This window comes from Phocoena sinus, chromosome 19, assembly GCF_008692025.1.
Source record: "Phocoena sinus isolate mPhoSin1 chromosome 19, mPhoSin1.pri, whole genome shotgun sequence".
In the NCBI taxonomy this organism is placed as follows: domain Eukaryota; kingdom Metazoa; phylum Chordata; class Mammalia; order Artiodactyla; family Phocoenidae; genus Phocoena; species Phocoena sinus.
Window position 1 is genome coordinate 1,641,361 of NC_045781.1, and position 15,885 is coordinate 1,657,245.

A 15,885-nucleotide genomic window follows, 5' to 3' on the forward strand; every position below is an offset into this window, starting at 1 on the left:
AAAGCCAAGAGAACACCAAGCATGATAAATGCCCACTACCCCCACCCCTGTCCCCCAACAAAAAAACCAAACAACCACACCTAGGCATACCATTTAAAAACTACAGAAAATTGAAGATAAAGAAAAAATCCAGAAAGAAGACGAAGGTCAAAACAAAACAAAACATCTTACCTATACAGGAACAAAGACAAGAATTACATATGATTTCTCCTCAGAAATCACATAAGAGAGTTGAAAGATTTAAAGCGTTCAGAGAAAAACCTCACCAATCTTGAATTCCACACCCTGTGAAATTATCCTTCAAAACTGAAAGAGAAATAAAGAATTTCTCAAAGAAACAAAAATTGAGGGAATCTGTTGCCAGTAGACCTATCTTATAAGAAATGTTAAAATAACTTCTGTAGAGAGAAGGAAAATGATACAGGTCAGAAACTCAGATCTAAATATAGAAAGGAGGAATACTGCAGGAGAAATAAAAGAAGGTAAAGTTAAAACTTTTAGTTGTCTAACCAATCTAACAAGTAACATTGTGTTCAGAATAATAATAGTAATAATGTATTCAATTATGCTTATGTACATAGCTTACACACACTTATACATATACATACATACATATAAATGCTTATTTTTATATATGTATAAAATATACATTCCCATTATATATGCACTTACATAGTGAAACAAATGGCAGCAATGATATGAAGGATGGGAGGACAGAATTAAGATTATTTTGTTATAAGGTTTCATGTTACCAGTGAAGTGATATAGTGTTATTTGAAAGCAGACTTAGATTAGTAGCCCTTTGGCACATTATCATTTACATTAACACTCCTACAAAACGAAATACTTAGGTATAAATCTAAGAAAATATGTACACTTTTTTTTTTTTTTTGTGTGGTACGTGGGCCTCTCACTGTTGTGGCCTCTCCCGTTGCGGATCACAGGCTCCGGACGTGCAGGCTCAGCGGCCATGGCTCACGGGCCTAGCCGCTCCGCGGCATGTGGGATCTTCCCAGACCGGGGCACGGACCTGTGTCCCCTGCATCGGCAGGCGGACTCTCAACCACTGCGCCACCAGGGAAGCCCATATGTACAAGATTTATATGAGGAACTCCACAAAGCTCTGATGAATGAAATCAAAGAACAAAATAAATGGAGAGAGATTTTATGTTCATGGATAAGAAGACTCAGTACTGTCAAGATGTCAGTTCTTCCCAATTTGATCTATAGATTCAATGCAATACCAATCAAAATCTCAGCAAATCATTTTGAGGATATCCAAAACTGATTAAGTTTATATGGAGAGGCAAAAGACCCAGAACAGCCAACACAATATTGAAGAAGAACAAAGTGGGAGGACTGACGCTAACCCAACCTCAAGACTTACAATAAAGTTATAGTAATGAAGACAGTGTGATGTTGGTGAAAGATCAATGGAACAGAATTGAAAGCCCAGAAATAGACCCACATAATACAGTCAACTGATCTTTGACAAAGGTACAAAAGCAATACAATAGCTAACAAAGCTAGTTTTTTTAACCAACGGTGCTAGAACAGGACATCCACATATAAAAAAAAAATTACCTAGACAGACCTTATACCCTTCACAAAAATTTACTCAAAATGGATCACAGATCTAAATGTAAAACACAAAACCACAAAATTCCTAGAAGATATTATAGGAGAAAACCTAGATGAGTATGGGTATGTGATAACTTTCTAGATACAACACCAAAGGCGTAATCCATGAAAGAAATGATTGATAAGCTGGACTTCATAAAAATTAAAAACTTCTGCTCTGCCAGAGGATGAGAAGACAAGCCACACAATAGGAGAAAATATTTGCAAAAGACATATCTGATAAAGGACAGTTATCCAAAATACACAAATATCTCTTAAAATTAGAAAGTAAGAAAACAAAAACGACCCAATTTTAAAATGAGCCAAATACCTTAACAGACACCTCACCAAAGACAAGAACAAAGACCTTAAAACACACCTCACCGAAGACAATATACACACAGCAAACAGGCACATGAAAAGATGCTCCACAGAATATATCATCAGAGAAATGCAAATTAAAAAAAGATACCACTACATACCTATTAGAATGGTCAAGGGACTTCCCTGGTGGTGCAATGGTGAAGAATCCACCTGCCAATGCAGGGGACACAGGTTCGAGCCCTGGTCTGGGAAGATCCCACATGCCGCAGAGCAACTAAGCCCGTGAGCCACAACTACTGAGCCTGAGTGTCACAGCGACTGAAGCCCACGGGCCTAGAGCTCATGCTCTGCAACAGGAGAAGCCACCGCAACGAGAAGGCTGCACACCACAACGAAGAGTAATCCACGCACCGCAACAAAGAGTAGCCCTTGCTCGCTGCAACTAGAGAAATCCCACACGCAGCAACGAAGATGCAAAGCAGTCATAAATAAATAAATATAAATGACAGAAAAGAAGGAAGGGAGGAAGGGAGGGAGGGAGGGAGGGAGGAAGGAAGGAAGGAAGGTCAAAACGTGGAACACTGACAACACCAAATGCTAGCAAGGATGCGGAGCAGCAGGAACTCTCATTTAATGCTGGTGGGGATGCAAAATAATATCACCATTTTGAAGACAGTTTGGTGGGTTCTTAAAAAACTAAATATACCTTCACCATAGGATCCATCAATCACAGTTCTCGCTATTTACCCAAAGGTGCTGAAAACTTATGTCCACATAAAAACCTGCACATGGATGTTTACAGCAGCTTTATTCATAATTGCCAAAACTTGGAAGCAACCAAGATGTTCTTCAGTAGGTAAATGGATAAACGATGGTAAATCTAGACAGTAAAATATTATTCAGCACTAAAAAGAAACATGCTATCAAGCCATGAAATGAGAAACAAATGCATATTACTAAGTGAAAGAAGCCAATCTAAAAAGCTTACATACTCTATGATTCCAGCTATATGACATTCTGGAAAACACAAATGGAGACTGTAAAAAAGATCAGTGGTTGGTGAGGGGGCAAGGATGAATAGAGAGGACTCTTAGGGCAACAAAAAAATTCTGTATGATACTATCATGGATACATGTCATTATATATTTGTCCAAACCCATGGAATGTACAACACCAAGAGTGAACCCTAATGTCAATTATGGACTTTGGGTGATCATGATGTGTCAGTGTAGATGCATTAACTGTAACAAATGTACCATTCTGGTGAGAATATTGAGAATGAGGGAGGGTATGCTCGTGTGGGGGGAGGGGGTATATGGGGAATCTCTATACTTACCTCTCAATTTTGCTGTGAACCTAAAACTGCTCAAAAAAAAACAAGCCTTAAAAAAACAATAACTATTAATAGGTGTAACCATATTCCAGGGACTGTGCCAAGCAATTTAAATGCATTAAAAAAAAATTGAATTAAGTTTATGAACTAATTTAGAAATGAAATGACATACATATTTAAAATATTGAGTCTTTTCATTCAGGAACAAGGTAAATGTCTTCATGGATCTAAGTCTTTTTTAGGTCCTAAGCAAAGCATTATATTGACCTTCCTGTGGGTCTTCCATGAAAAATTCTATTTTAGGATTTCCTTATAGCACCCACATGAAGTACATACTGCAATAAGCACCATTTTATAGATGAAGAAACAGAGGCTCAGGCAGATAAAATGATTTGCTGAAACCATGGACACGATGAATGGCTGAGCCAAGATGAAAACCAAAGTCTAGTCATCTCTGGCATCTGGCATCTGTATTTAACTACAAAGCTACACAACACTGTTCCAGAAAATGCTGAGTCCAAGTGTAGGGTGATGACCATGACAACAAGGATGACGATGATATCACTAACAGTAGTGACAGCAGCAGGAGTCACAATTGCTAACCCTGCACACAGCCAGGCATCACCACGCACTGTTCTGAGCCATTCACCTTCACGACAGACGTGTGAAGCAGGTACTGTATTACTTCATGAGATACTACCTATGAGATAACTGACATACAGAAGCGTTCAGTAACCTGCCCAGGAACACACAGCTCATAAGCAGCAGAGCAGGGATTAGACATCAGGGGTCTAGCACCAGAACCTGGACTCCCAAGTGCTACACGAAGAAGGAAACAGCAAACACTTCCCCGTGGGAGTCAGCAGCCTCAGACCAAGTGGGCTGTGGTGGTGAGAGGGGTACATGAGCAGAGGAGTCAATCCTCAGGAAACAGGGCCAGAGGAAGGAGCAGACGTGGAGGCGCCAGAATTCAGCATTTCATGAACTACTAAAAATAAAAACTTGGGTTCGGAATCCCACACAGTGATTTGGTCAAATAGAGACATTTGCACGAACATCATATATCATTTATTCTAATCAACAATTTCACAAAAGGACGGACAAAAAATGCAAAGCAGAGCTGTTGACAACCAAGATGTGCCTTTTAAGTTGAATGGATTAAGCTTCCATTCACAACAATGGAAGGACTCACAACAATGGCCCTATTTCCGTTACTTGCTAAGTACAGCGTGCTGGGAGAATTAAATGAGTACAGCATGAACAGAGAAACAAGATAAACATACAGCAAGAAACAGAGATGAGGAGTGAGTGAGCCTCAGAGAGCAAGGACTTAGTGACTACCTCCTGCAAAATAGCTGCAGCAGAAAAAACCGCTGTGAAAACAAAGTGACACGAGCAGGCCCACGAGAGAAGGCAGAACAAGAGACCCAGAAGCCAGGGCATAATCATGCTTCTCTAAGTCCCTATGTCAGTCCCTCAAGGAGCTCAGCAGGAATTCCTACCTCTGGGTTCTGTGAGACACCTCCATTTCCTCCCAACACATCCTTCTCCTTTGGCTGTGACCAAAGGCAAACTATGTTTCTTGTCCGACCCTCCCTAAGTGAGATACAAGGAGACCAGGCAGCAAGAGGTGAGTCCAGAAATTAACTGAAGCTGTGCGGAGGAGGGTAGATGGGCTACAGAGGGCTTCTCAACCACCAGGCCTGGAGCCGGAGGGTGGAATGAAGCAAGTGACAGGTCCCACATGGGTTGGGAAGGCCTTACCCAGAGAGACCAGGAGCCCGCAGGTCTCCAGCATCACCTCCTGGTACAGGGTCCTCTGGGCGGGGTCCAGCTGCCCCCACTCCTCCTGGGTAAAAGTCACGGCCACGTCCTCATAAGTAACAATCATCTGGAAAGTCAAGCAGACGCAGTTGTGTTGGTCTTGGGGCTATTGATTGAATCAGAGCCCATCTCTCTCCATGGCAAAGATGCAGAGACCAAACAGCCCCTGAAGGCCGAGCTCTGTGCTGGACTCCAGGAGGCAGACACTGCTCTAGACTGATCACAGCAGTGTAGCCGACAGAAGCCTCCTAGGCAGGAGGCGACGGAGAATGACACGAGGTCGGGACCCTCCTGCATGGACTGTGAGGCACAGAATGGTAAGCGTGCTAAGGTGTCAGACAAATGGGAAAGACTAATAATGACAACAAAACAATACCAATAATAATTACAGCAACAGTACCCCACACCCACTGGTCTTCATTGTGTGCCTGCCTCGTGCTGAGGCATTTACATGTCTTGTTAAAGTGTCTGAAAGTCCCCAGCTCTTAAGTCCCACCCACTCCTGAGGTTTGAATCCTAAGTCCTAAAGTCAGCACTTGCCTGCTGTGTGAACTTGGGGGCCTCGCTTAATTTCTCTGAACGTTGATTTCTGAATCAATACAATGATTCTCACTGAGCAATAATAGTTATGAGAATTAAAGAAAAAAGAAACACTGGGTGACTGGTCACAGCCAGTGAGGTCAATGCCGTTATCATCTTCATGTCAGTCGGGAGACATGAGGCCCAGGGAGCTCTACCAGTCCGCCCAAAGTTTACATGTGTTGTGATCAGAGGCAGGATTTAAAAGCAGGTTCCTCTGGTCTGAGGTCTAACAGCATAACCATGACCCACTGGCAAAGTAAAACCACAGTTAATGAAGATGTGAAGCATTTTAAATAAATTTCCCAGTTATATTCATTTCAGCCACTGCTGAAAATAATTCTGCAGACGTGGGCAGAGGAGCAGATTCATCATCACCCACCTCACAGGAGAGTCACCTGAGGTGGTGGTACCTGCTTGGGAAGTGGCAGGGCCTGGACCAGCTCCTGCTGCCATGTGAACCTTGGAGACTCCCAGGGAGAATCCACAATGAGCGATCACTTCTTTTTTCTACCTGAGACCTGACAGCATGTATCCCGGAGGAAAGAATACTTCAGGGACCAGGGAATAGGAATTGCTGAGGACACTGGAGGCTGTAGCCATGCTTATATCATGGCCTTTGATTGGCCATGATGTCTGTCCTGGCTGAGCAGGATGGAACATTCAGCCAACGGCCACAACGTCTGGCCCTCCCAGGACACGTCTCAGCAGATGGGGGAGTAGGGAGGATTCTGGCAATCGCAAAGACCCTCTGGGGGTTCCTTAAACAACCAATATACCTTTTATTTGGTCCACACTCTTCCTCATGCTGAAATGCCATGTCCTTGGTTCATGCCAAGACTGCCTACTGGAAGGAAGCCTGCTTGGCTTGCAAAGTTTACTTTAGGTGTCACCTCCAGGCAACCCTCTCCACTGTTCGTAGAGAAGAGGGTAAAAATACAGGCTGTGGTGGCGACATACTGGTTATTAGTTTCTGCTACTAAAGAACTGCAGTGAACTTGGGCAGGAAACTGAACTTCTCTGAGTCTCAAGTTGTTCTCGTACAAAACAGTGATAATAACAGAACTTAGCTCTGAAAAGGTGAGGATTACATGAGGTGATATATTATACCTGTCTACCTGCTAACAGCAAGGACTCAGTCGAGGCCGGCCGGCTATTATAGTTCTTTTCTCATTGTTTTCTCTTTGCTCCCACAGTATCCTGGACAAATTCAACCAGGCATTTTGCCAGGTTCCCTACACAAAAATGCCAGAACACAGGCAACAGGAAGGGGCCATTTTAAGCTAACTGCTAGAAAAGGCCTCTCCAAATAGGAGACATCTGCGCAGAGGCCAGAAGGATGTGAGAGGGAAGTCCTGCAAAGATATAGGAACAGTGGGACTTCCCTGGCGGTCCAATGGTTAGGGCTCCATGCTTCCACTGCAGGGGGCGCAGGTTCGATCCCTGGTTGGAGAACTAAGATCCCCCAAGCCCTGCAGCACGGCCAAAAAAAAAAAAAAGATACAGGAACAGTACTCCAGGCAAAGGCCAGTGCAAATATAAAGATTGGGGGCGGGGCGCGGGGACAGAGAACTTACCATGGTCAGGTTGGTGTGTCTGCAGAACAGTGAGCCAGGGAAGAACGGAAGGTCAGAGGTCGGCCGGGAGGATGGGGAAGCTGGAATTCTAGAATTTTAAGTGTGACGGGAAGGAAGGAAGCATCATTCATCCTTCACGCACTGATGAAACACCCGTCGGAGACCCAAAACTGTGGTAAGACCGCGGATAAAATAACGAGTCAGCGCCACTTGTTGTAAGTAAACGACGAGGACAAAGAGAAACCCAATGGCTTACTTAGCCTCCAGCCTGCCCAGGAGCCCTCTCCGAACCAGCGGAGAAGCGGCAATGCCAGCAATATGGCCCACTCACCCGTGCCGGGTCCAACCACGCCGCAGCCATCACGGGACCGTGAGGAGAGAGCGGGGCCAGAGAGGCGGCTCCAGGATTCAGCCGCCCGCCTCCTGCCCAGAGCAGGGGGGTGAGGGGGTTGGGGTTAGGGGGGTCACCTCGGCCGACGGTCGCACTCTGAGCCTGTTTCCCAGGCGCAAAATGCGCAAGAGGCCCAGGCCGTCGCGTCAGAGCTGCGGGGACGGGGTCGGGGCCCCGGCAGGCGCTCACGGGACACTCCCGTTACGGAGGACCCGGGGCGAGTGTTGGGCTAGTACACCGACGCGGAGGTAAGACACACCCTCCTCACTGGCCTGCCCAGCTCGGGGCTGGGAAACGCACCCGGCCCATCGCCACAGGACCCACAGCCCCGGAGGACCCAGCCGGCACAGATAGATGACGCAGCTCTCCAAACGGTCGGAGGTCCCGCCCCCGCCGGCGCGCGCCGCAGGAAACCACCCCCGTCCTGAGCCATCACTGGCCCAGCATCGGCGCAAACACGCGGCGCTCAGCCTTCTGGGTAACGTAGTATTTTTTTCCCCTGCAAACAACCAGGTGTGTGGAGCAACTTGCCTCAGAGCATCAGTGAAAGCAGTACTTCTGCACTCTCTCCTCAAACACCATGAATGGTCTCTATCGGTGGAAAAAGACTCCCAGACTCCCAGATTTTTTTCTAGCAAGGAATGTGAAAAATGTGTCCTGACCCTGGAATTCTGTCACCTGCTCCTTCCTGTTCACCCCTAGTATCACTTTAAAGCTCACTGTGTAAAGCCCTGTAGGCCACTGTAAAGAAGTCATAATATGTTCCTTGTGTGTTCTAGAATATACCCAGGAATTAATTTTGTATGTTAATATACACAGAAATGGGAATGATTGTCATGAAGGAAGTAGTTTATGCTCACACATTCCTAGAAACGGGCACATCACAAAGGGCCACGAGGAGAAGACCAGGATGGGTCAGGTCAGGAGGTAAGAGAGGTGAAGAAAGCATGGTCCACAGCTTTTATTGTGTTTTCAACAGGAAAGATAAGGCAGGGTAGGATAAATTTGGTATTGGCTAGTTTGAATACTGTCAACAGGTTTTGGAGCATACGGGCTGACTTATTTGCCCGGCACAGGCCCTTAGATGATGAGAAATATAGTCTCCTAAGTGTAAGAGTCAGAAAGAGGAGGGTTTCCAACTAGGGGCTTTGGGTTGCTTAATTTACACATGAAAGAAACAGCCCCTAAGAGTAGTTTGTTACCTCTAAGAATTGGCTAGTCCTGAAAGGGGCATTCTTGGGAATTTCCTGGCAGTCCAGTGGTTAGGACTTCATGATCTCACTGCTGAGGGCCCAGGTTCAATTCCTGGTTGGGAAACTAAGAGCCCACAAGCCACGCTGTGTATCTGGGGACCTCAATTATTTGTCTTTCGCCATTTTCAGACGTGTGGGTCTATGAGAAGGGCATGTGGAACAATCTCTCTAAAATACCAATCCCACGGGAGATAACTGGGATCTTACTAACACCATCATCCCTTGAATACCTGCTTTCTACTTGCTCACCTGGACAGCCCCTCCTTGGAATTGCTCCTTGCTCTGTCCATGACTCTCTACCTTGTTGCAACTCAAAGATCACATCTGGCTTGATGCACTGACACCCTGTTCTTTGAAAGTGACATAAAAATGGCCAATTTGGGGCTTCCCTGATGGCACAGTGGTTAAGAATCCACTTGCCAATGCAGGGGACACGAGTTCGAGCCCTGGTCTGGGAAGACCCAACATGTCGCAGAGCAACTAAGTCCGTGCGCCACAACTACTGAGCTTGCACTGTAGAGCCCGCGTGCCGCAACTACTGAGCCCGAGTGCCACAACTACTGAAGCCCGTGTGCCTAGAGCCCGTGCTCTGCAACAGAGAAGCCACCGCAATGAGAAGCCCGTGCACCTCAACAAAGAGTAGCCCCCGCTCGCCGCAACTAGAGAAAGCCCACGTGCAGCAACGAGGACCCAAAGCAGCCATAAATAAATAAATGTATATTTTTAAAAAAAGACTAAAAAGGGGGGTGGGGCACAACAAAAAATATGTGCTTAATACACGGATCTCCAAATTAAAAATCACAGCAGACAGAAATTTCCTTCAAGTCATCCAGCTCGTTAGAACAAGGCCAGGAAGTGTAACCAGTGGTCTGACTAGAGGGTCCATGCTCTTGACACTGCTCCAAGGAAGGGAAAATAGTGCCCATTTACAATTTAGCTTAGACCATTCAATTGTCAGGTGTGTAACATACCTGTGAACAGATCACAAATCTTTAACCCTCAAAACTCAAGGATGACGTCTTTGAGCATTCCAGAGGCACCTCAGCATCCGATAACTAAGACAGGAAAAGGCAGTCTGCGGGCCAGAGTATGAGTACAAAGGGGAGAGGCAAATACTCCCCGAGACCAGATTCCTACAGATCTCCAGCATCACGTCTCTGTAGAGGGCCCTCCCAGCTGGACCAAATGCTCCCATACCATCTCAGTAAAACTCACAGACAGGTCCATGAACTTGACTAAGCCTGCAACAAACCCTTTAATCTCCAGTTATGCACATTTAATGATGTAGGAATTATTATGACCCCATGTTCTTTAATTTTTTTGTTGAAGTCAAAGGCTACAAGTTTCAACAGTGGGAACAAAAAGTAAATGAGAAACTGTTGACACATGGGCAATGGAAATACACAGCATTGACCTGGTCGTTACATCTTTGTACAAATAAAAACAAATAAAGGGAATATTTGCAAGTCAAACCACTGACGACATATCTAAATAGACACAGATTTATTGAGAGGCAAGATTCTTTCTCACAAGACATTCTCTATATTTTGTCATCACTAAATTAAGTCTTGACCACTATGTAAGAATTTCCACTCTGACATAACTGATTGTTTTCGTTACAGTGATTTACATGTATATAAGCCTTCACCTCAAAGTTATGACTTATTTCTTGTTGTAGCAAACTGTATTTGTTAAAGAAATTTGAACTTCCTCAACATTTAGGTATCATTTAAGTCACTGTGAAGAAGAGTTAATATAGCATGCTATCATTTGAGCTTCAAAGTTTGCCCTTGGCTAAAGTTTGAGGCCTTAGATTTCGGGAGGCTTCCTATCATTCCTAGAAATGATGAATGGCTCAGTGCACCTATTGTTTGTGTAAACGAGGTGGCTTATGCTGCTAACCTGTTATGCTTCTGGAGGTCTAGAATTCTGTTATGCTCTAGACAGAGTGCCCAATAAAAATCATAGGCACTGAGGTTCTAGTAAGTTTCCCTAGTAGACATTTCACACATGCAGTCATAATTCCTTGACAGAAATTAAGCACTCAGAATTCCTAAAGCTTGTCCCTGGTTTCCTCTGGACTCCAGTCTTTGTATCTTTTCCCTTGACTGAGACTGCTTTGTATTCTTGTGCTGTCATAAACCTTCGATGTTCAGTATAATATGCTGAGTCCTTTGATGCTTCCTAGTAAGTCATAAACCTGGGTAGTCTTGAGGACTTTCAACACAGTCATTCATTATGACTTTTAAAGTCTTATAGATCTGTCCATAAAAGCCCATATAGTTTCTCTTTGTGGTCAACATAAGTCATATACTGTGCCAACTATACACACAGCTTTGTGTAAACTGTGAGGGAGGCAAACATAAAAATACACTACTGTGTGGCCATTCACTAACACACATATATTGAGTGTCTACTGAGGAAAATAAAAACGTAAAGTGAACAGAATCAGACAGTGGCTGGATGTGAGGATGATAAAAGAAAAATGGCTGTGAGGTGTCTGGCTTTGTCAACAAGACAGAAGATAGTGGAATTCACTGAGATTGTTTTTTCAGGCACCTCAAACACAATGTCTAAAACCAAATGCCAACCTTAGCCCTTTTCTACCTCCCTGCTTCCTCAGAGATTATATTTCCTACAAAGTTACAAGAGATGATGCAACCATTGAAGACTGAGTTTGGTTTCTCACTCAAACTGAAAGGATGGCCAAGATGTACTATAAAATGAGAAAGGGGGTTACAGATCAAATGAGTATTATTTGATCCGTTTTAGTAAAAATGAATTGTGATCAGGAAAACAAAGATTCTACAAGAAGGAATCTAGGAAAGTGATAAGGGTATGGACTCTGCAGCCAGCCTAAATGGCCTCCAATCCCTAATCTCATACGTTGTAATGACTGTACAATTTTTAGGCAAACTCCTTAATCTTTCTGTTCCTCAGTTTCCTGATTTGTAAAATGATATTACCTATCACATAGACTTGTTGCAAGGGTTAAGAGTTGATGTGTTTAAACATTCAAAACAATGGCTGATATACAGTAATACCACGTTTGCTTGCTCTTAGAATTATTATGGGTGCATCCTTATGGTGATGGTCTTGGCCAAATGACACATGCATAAACTCAGTGTATATGAATACACAGAAGGTGTGGAAGTATGAACAGAGGGTAACAGACATGAGAAATATTCAACCTGGAGACACAGATTTGGGGGAACTCTGTAGATCACTGAGTATAAAATGCATTGAGTGGGAATTAACTCACTCATGGAACACACCACAAGTGAGAAAGCAATGACCTTGGATGGACCCTGGGAAGCACATTGTTTAATACATGGGCTAAAGACACAGACTCTCTGAAGAAGGGTAAGAACTCACAGAAACCAGGAAAGGACCTTCAAGTCAGAGAGGTGGGCAGCAGTCCAACAGTGATGGGAGGGCGGGAGGAGGAGAGAGGACAAAAGGGAACTTTGTGAGACCTGCTTAAGCCAGGCAACCATGGTGGAGGTCATTCTTTAGTTGTCAGTGGAGCGAAAGGGACATGATGGGGTGAGGACAGGCAGTGGACAGAACAGTCACACAGGGTGTATCTGTGAGAGAAAAGAGAAGGGCAGAGCTCAATACACATGTAGGGCAGAAAGTGCTTGGGGGTGAGGAACACAGGTATAGATTGTGAGGACAGAAGGGGATTCAGAGGGAGAATTTAAAGACCAAGAAGTAGAGGCACAAAAGAAAGACAGTGGCCCTATACAAGTTGGGGAATATGGGAGAATGTGTTCAACAACAAAGAGGAAGACTGAACCTGGAAGACAAGTAGCCCATTCTCCTTTGAGGCTATAACAAGCCTTAGAGAGCTCGGAAATTTTACACACAAATCTTCCCTGGAGAACACAACTCTGAACAATCTGAAGGTTGCCCAGTTTTATTTTCTTGAGAAATATTTGTGGATAACAACACAGAAGATGGCAGGTCTTCCATTCCTCCAGATACTTCAGGATTTCTATTCCAGTATCAAGATAAACCACCAGAGAACCACTGACTTTGGACTACACAGTTTTGCTTGTTTTCTCAGAGTCCTTCTTTGGCATCATAAACTAGGCAAAGAAATAGAAGATGTGTAAAAGAACCAAACGGAAATCAGACAATTGAAAAATTCAAAAATCAAAACGAAAGTTCACTGGATGAGCTCAATAGCAGATTATATATGAGAGAGAAGGAATCAGTGAGCTCAAAGAGAAATCAATGGAAATTAATCAATGTGAGCAACAGAGAAAAGCAGACTGGGGGAAACAAAAAGATGGGAGCCTGAGAATCCTATGGAACAAGAACAAGAGAACAAAGGGCTGAAAAAAACTATTTGAAGAATAACTAAAAAGTTCCCAAATTTGCCAAGTGGCATACACCACAAAATGTGAAAAGCTGAGCAAACACCAAACAGGACAAGCCCTCCAAATTTTATGGCAGGTTACATCATAATCAAACTTCTGAACTCTATATACAAGGAAAAAACACTTTCAAAGCACTTGACATAAAGGATACATTACAGATAGGGAAATAATGAGTCAAATGGCAGCAGATTTCTCAACTGAAACAGATCAGATTTCCCATCTGGAAGACAGAAGGAAATTACTTATTTGCCTTTCAAGTACTAAAAGAAAAGAACTGCTGACCCTGAATCCTATATCCCACAAAAATATCCTTTGGGAATGAAGGAGACATAAAGACATTTTTAGATGAAGGAAAACAAAAACATTTGTTACCAGAAAATCTGCACAAAAGACAGGCTATAGATTTTCATGGGGCAAAAAATTTAAAAAGAAACTGTTAATGGAAGAAACTTGAGATTTCAAGAAGGGAGAAAGAACAATGTAATGAGACTGTGCTTCTGAGTTTTGTAAAAATTGTTTGACAGTTGAAGCAAAAAGAACATCATCCAATATGGTGTTCAGTATATGAAAAGGAAATACTTAAGACAATTATATTAAAAGAATGGGGAATGTAAAGGTACCCAATGGAAGTACGGTTTCTACGTGTCAAAGTGCTAAAGTGTTGATACCGTAGGCTGTGATAAGTTATGTATGTACAATACAATACCTAGAGTAACCACTAAAATACAAGAGATATACTCAAAAACATCACAGATATATCAAGTGGAATTCCTAACATTAAAGTAACCCACAAGAAGGCAAAACAAACAACAAAAAGTACCCCCTCAAAACCAAACAAAAACAGAGCAACAAAAACATCATAAAATGGTAGTTGTAAGCCCTAAAAATATCAATAATTATTTTAAACTTAAATGGCCTAAATATACCAATTTTAAAACAGAAATCAGTAAGATGGATATAAGAAAATGAGCCAAGTATATGCTATTCACAATATTCACATATTACATTACTTCAAATGTAACAATATAGATAAGGTTGAAAATAAAATTATGGAAAAATATAAACCATGCAAACATTAACCAAAAAACTCAATAGTGGCTATATTAATATCAGATAAAGTATACTTCAAAGCAAAAAATTTTAGAGGAGCAAAAAGAAAGCATAATGATAAAAGGGTTATTACACCAAGATGACACAGCAATTCTAAATGTGTATGTACCAAACAACAGAGCTTTGAAATACATGAAGTGAACACTGACAGAACTTAAAGGAGGAAGAGACGATTCTAGAATTAAACTGCAGGACTTCAACACCCCTTTCTCAGCTGTTGATAAAAATATGAGGCAGGAAATCAGCAGATATAGAAAATCTGAAAAACACCATCAATGAACAGTATCTAGTGCATACATATACAAACTCCACTCAATGACAGTAGGATACACACTCTTTTCAAGCAGCCTTACTGAACATTCATCAAATATCCTGGGTCATAAAACAAACCTCCAAAAATTTAAATAGCCAAATCAAACGTAAAAGAAATCAGAAGAAAGCACAAAATACTCCAAACACTGGGAAAGTAAACAACATCCTTCTAAATAATCCATGGGTTAGACAGTCTCGAATAAAGAAATATTTAGAACTGAATGAAATGTAATTAGAACATAAGACAAGAAGCTAAAACAGTACTGTGAGGGAAATTTATAGAACTTAATGCTTACATTAGTAAAGTGAAAAAAAAAACCCTCAAATCAATAACCTAAGCACCCACCTCAAGAAACTGCAAAGGAAACTACTATCAAAGCAAGTAGAAGAAAGGATATAATAAAGACCAGAAAAAAATAATAATTCAGTGAAATTAGGAAAAGATAGAGGAAAAAATGGTATAAAGTGCTGGTTCCTTGAAACAAAAAAATTGATAAATGTCTAAGAAGATTGACAAAGATAAAAGAGAGTTAACACATTTCCAATAATAGGAATAAAACAGGGGCTATAAGTACAGATTCTGCTGCCATCAAAAGGATAATAAAGGAATACTTTAAACAAATAAGAAAATTTAGATGAAATGGGACAATTCCTAGAAAAAGATAAACTATAAAAACTTATCCAATATGAAATAGATACTCTGAATAGTTCTATACATATTAAATAAAATAAATACATAATTAAAAAGCATCCAAAAGAAAAATCTCCAGGACTAAATGGTTCACTGGAGAATGCTACCAAACATTAAAAGAACAAATAAAACCAATTCTATACAACACACTGTCTTGTGAATAATACACCACCTGTTAACACATGTTAGGAGGCCAGAATCACCTAGACACCAAAACCAAACAATGACAATTGAAAAAAATATATATAGAGAAAGAAAACTACATATCACTGTCACTCATGAAATTAGAGGAAAACTTCCTCAACAAAATACTAGCATATTTAATACTGTAATATAATATATAAAAATAATTATACTCCATGACCAAGTGGGGCTTATTCCAAGCATACAAGGCTGGTTCGACATTCAAATCTCAAATGAATGTAATACATCATATCAACAGGCTACAGAAGAAAAAACACAGGATTCTATCAATTGATTACAAAA

The 15,885-nt window shown here is 42.1% G+C and overlaps 1 protein-coding gene across 10 annotated transcripts in view; it reads right to left on the bottom strand.

Moving 5' to 3' along the window:
* The window catches only part of LOC116744200 (zinc finger protein 805-like), a 59,002-nt gene that overhangs the window by 22,158 nt on the left and 20,959 nt on the right, over positions 1-15,885 (bottom strand). For 3 of the 10 annotated variants that reach the window (XM_032613617.1, XM_032613611.1, XM_032613610.1), the window contains exons 1-2: positions 7,589-7,987; positions 5,042-5,168 (exon numbers count right to left, since the gene is read on the bottom strand). The exons of 1 other annotated variant lie outside the window; for it this stretch is intronic. In XM_032613617.1, coding sequence (XP_032469508.1) covers positions 5,042-5,168; positions 7,589-7,618 — 157 coding nt within the window. In that variant the 5' untranslated portion in view covers positions 7,619-7,987. Of the gene's footprint in view, positions 1-4,975; positions 7,153-7,257; positions 7,428-7,588; positions 7,997-15,885 lie in introns of those variants that run through there. 6 more of the 10 variants (XM_032613613.1, XM_032613615.1, XM_032613612.1 and 3 more) reach the window with 6 other exon arrangements.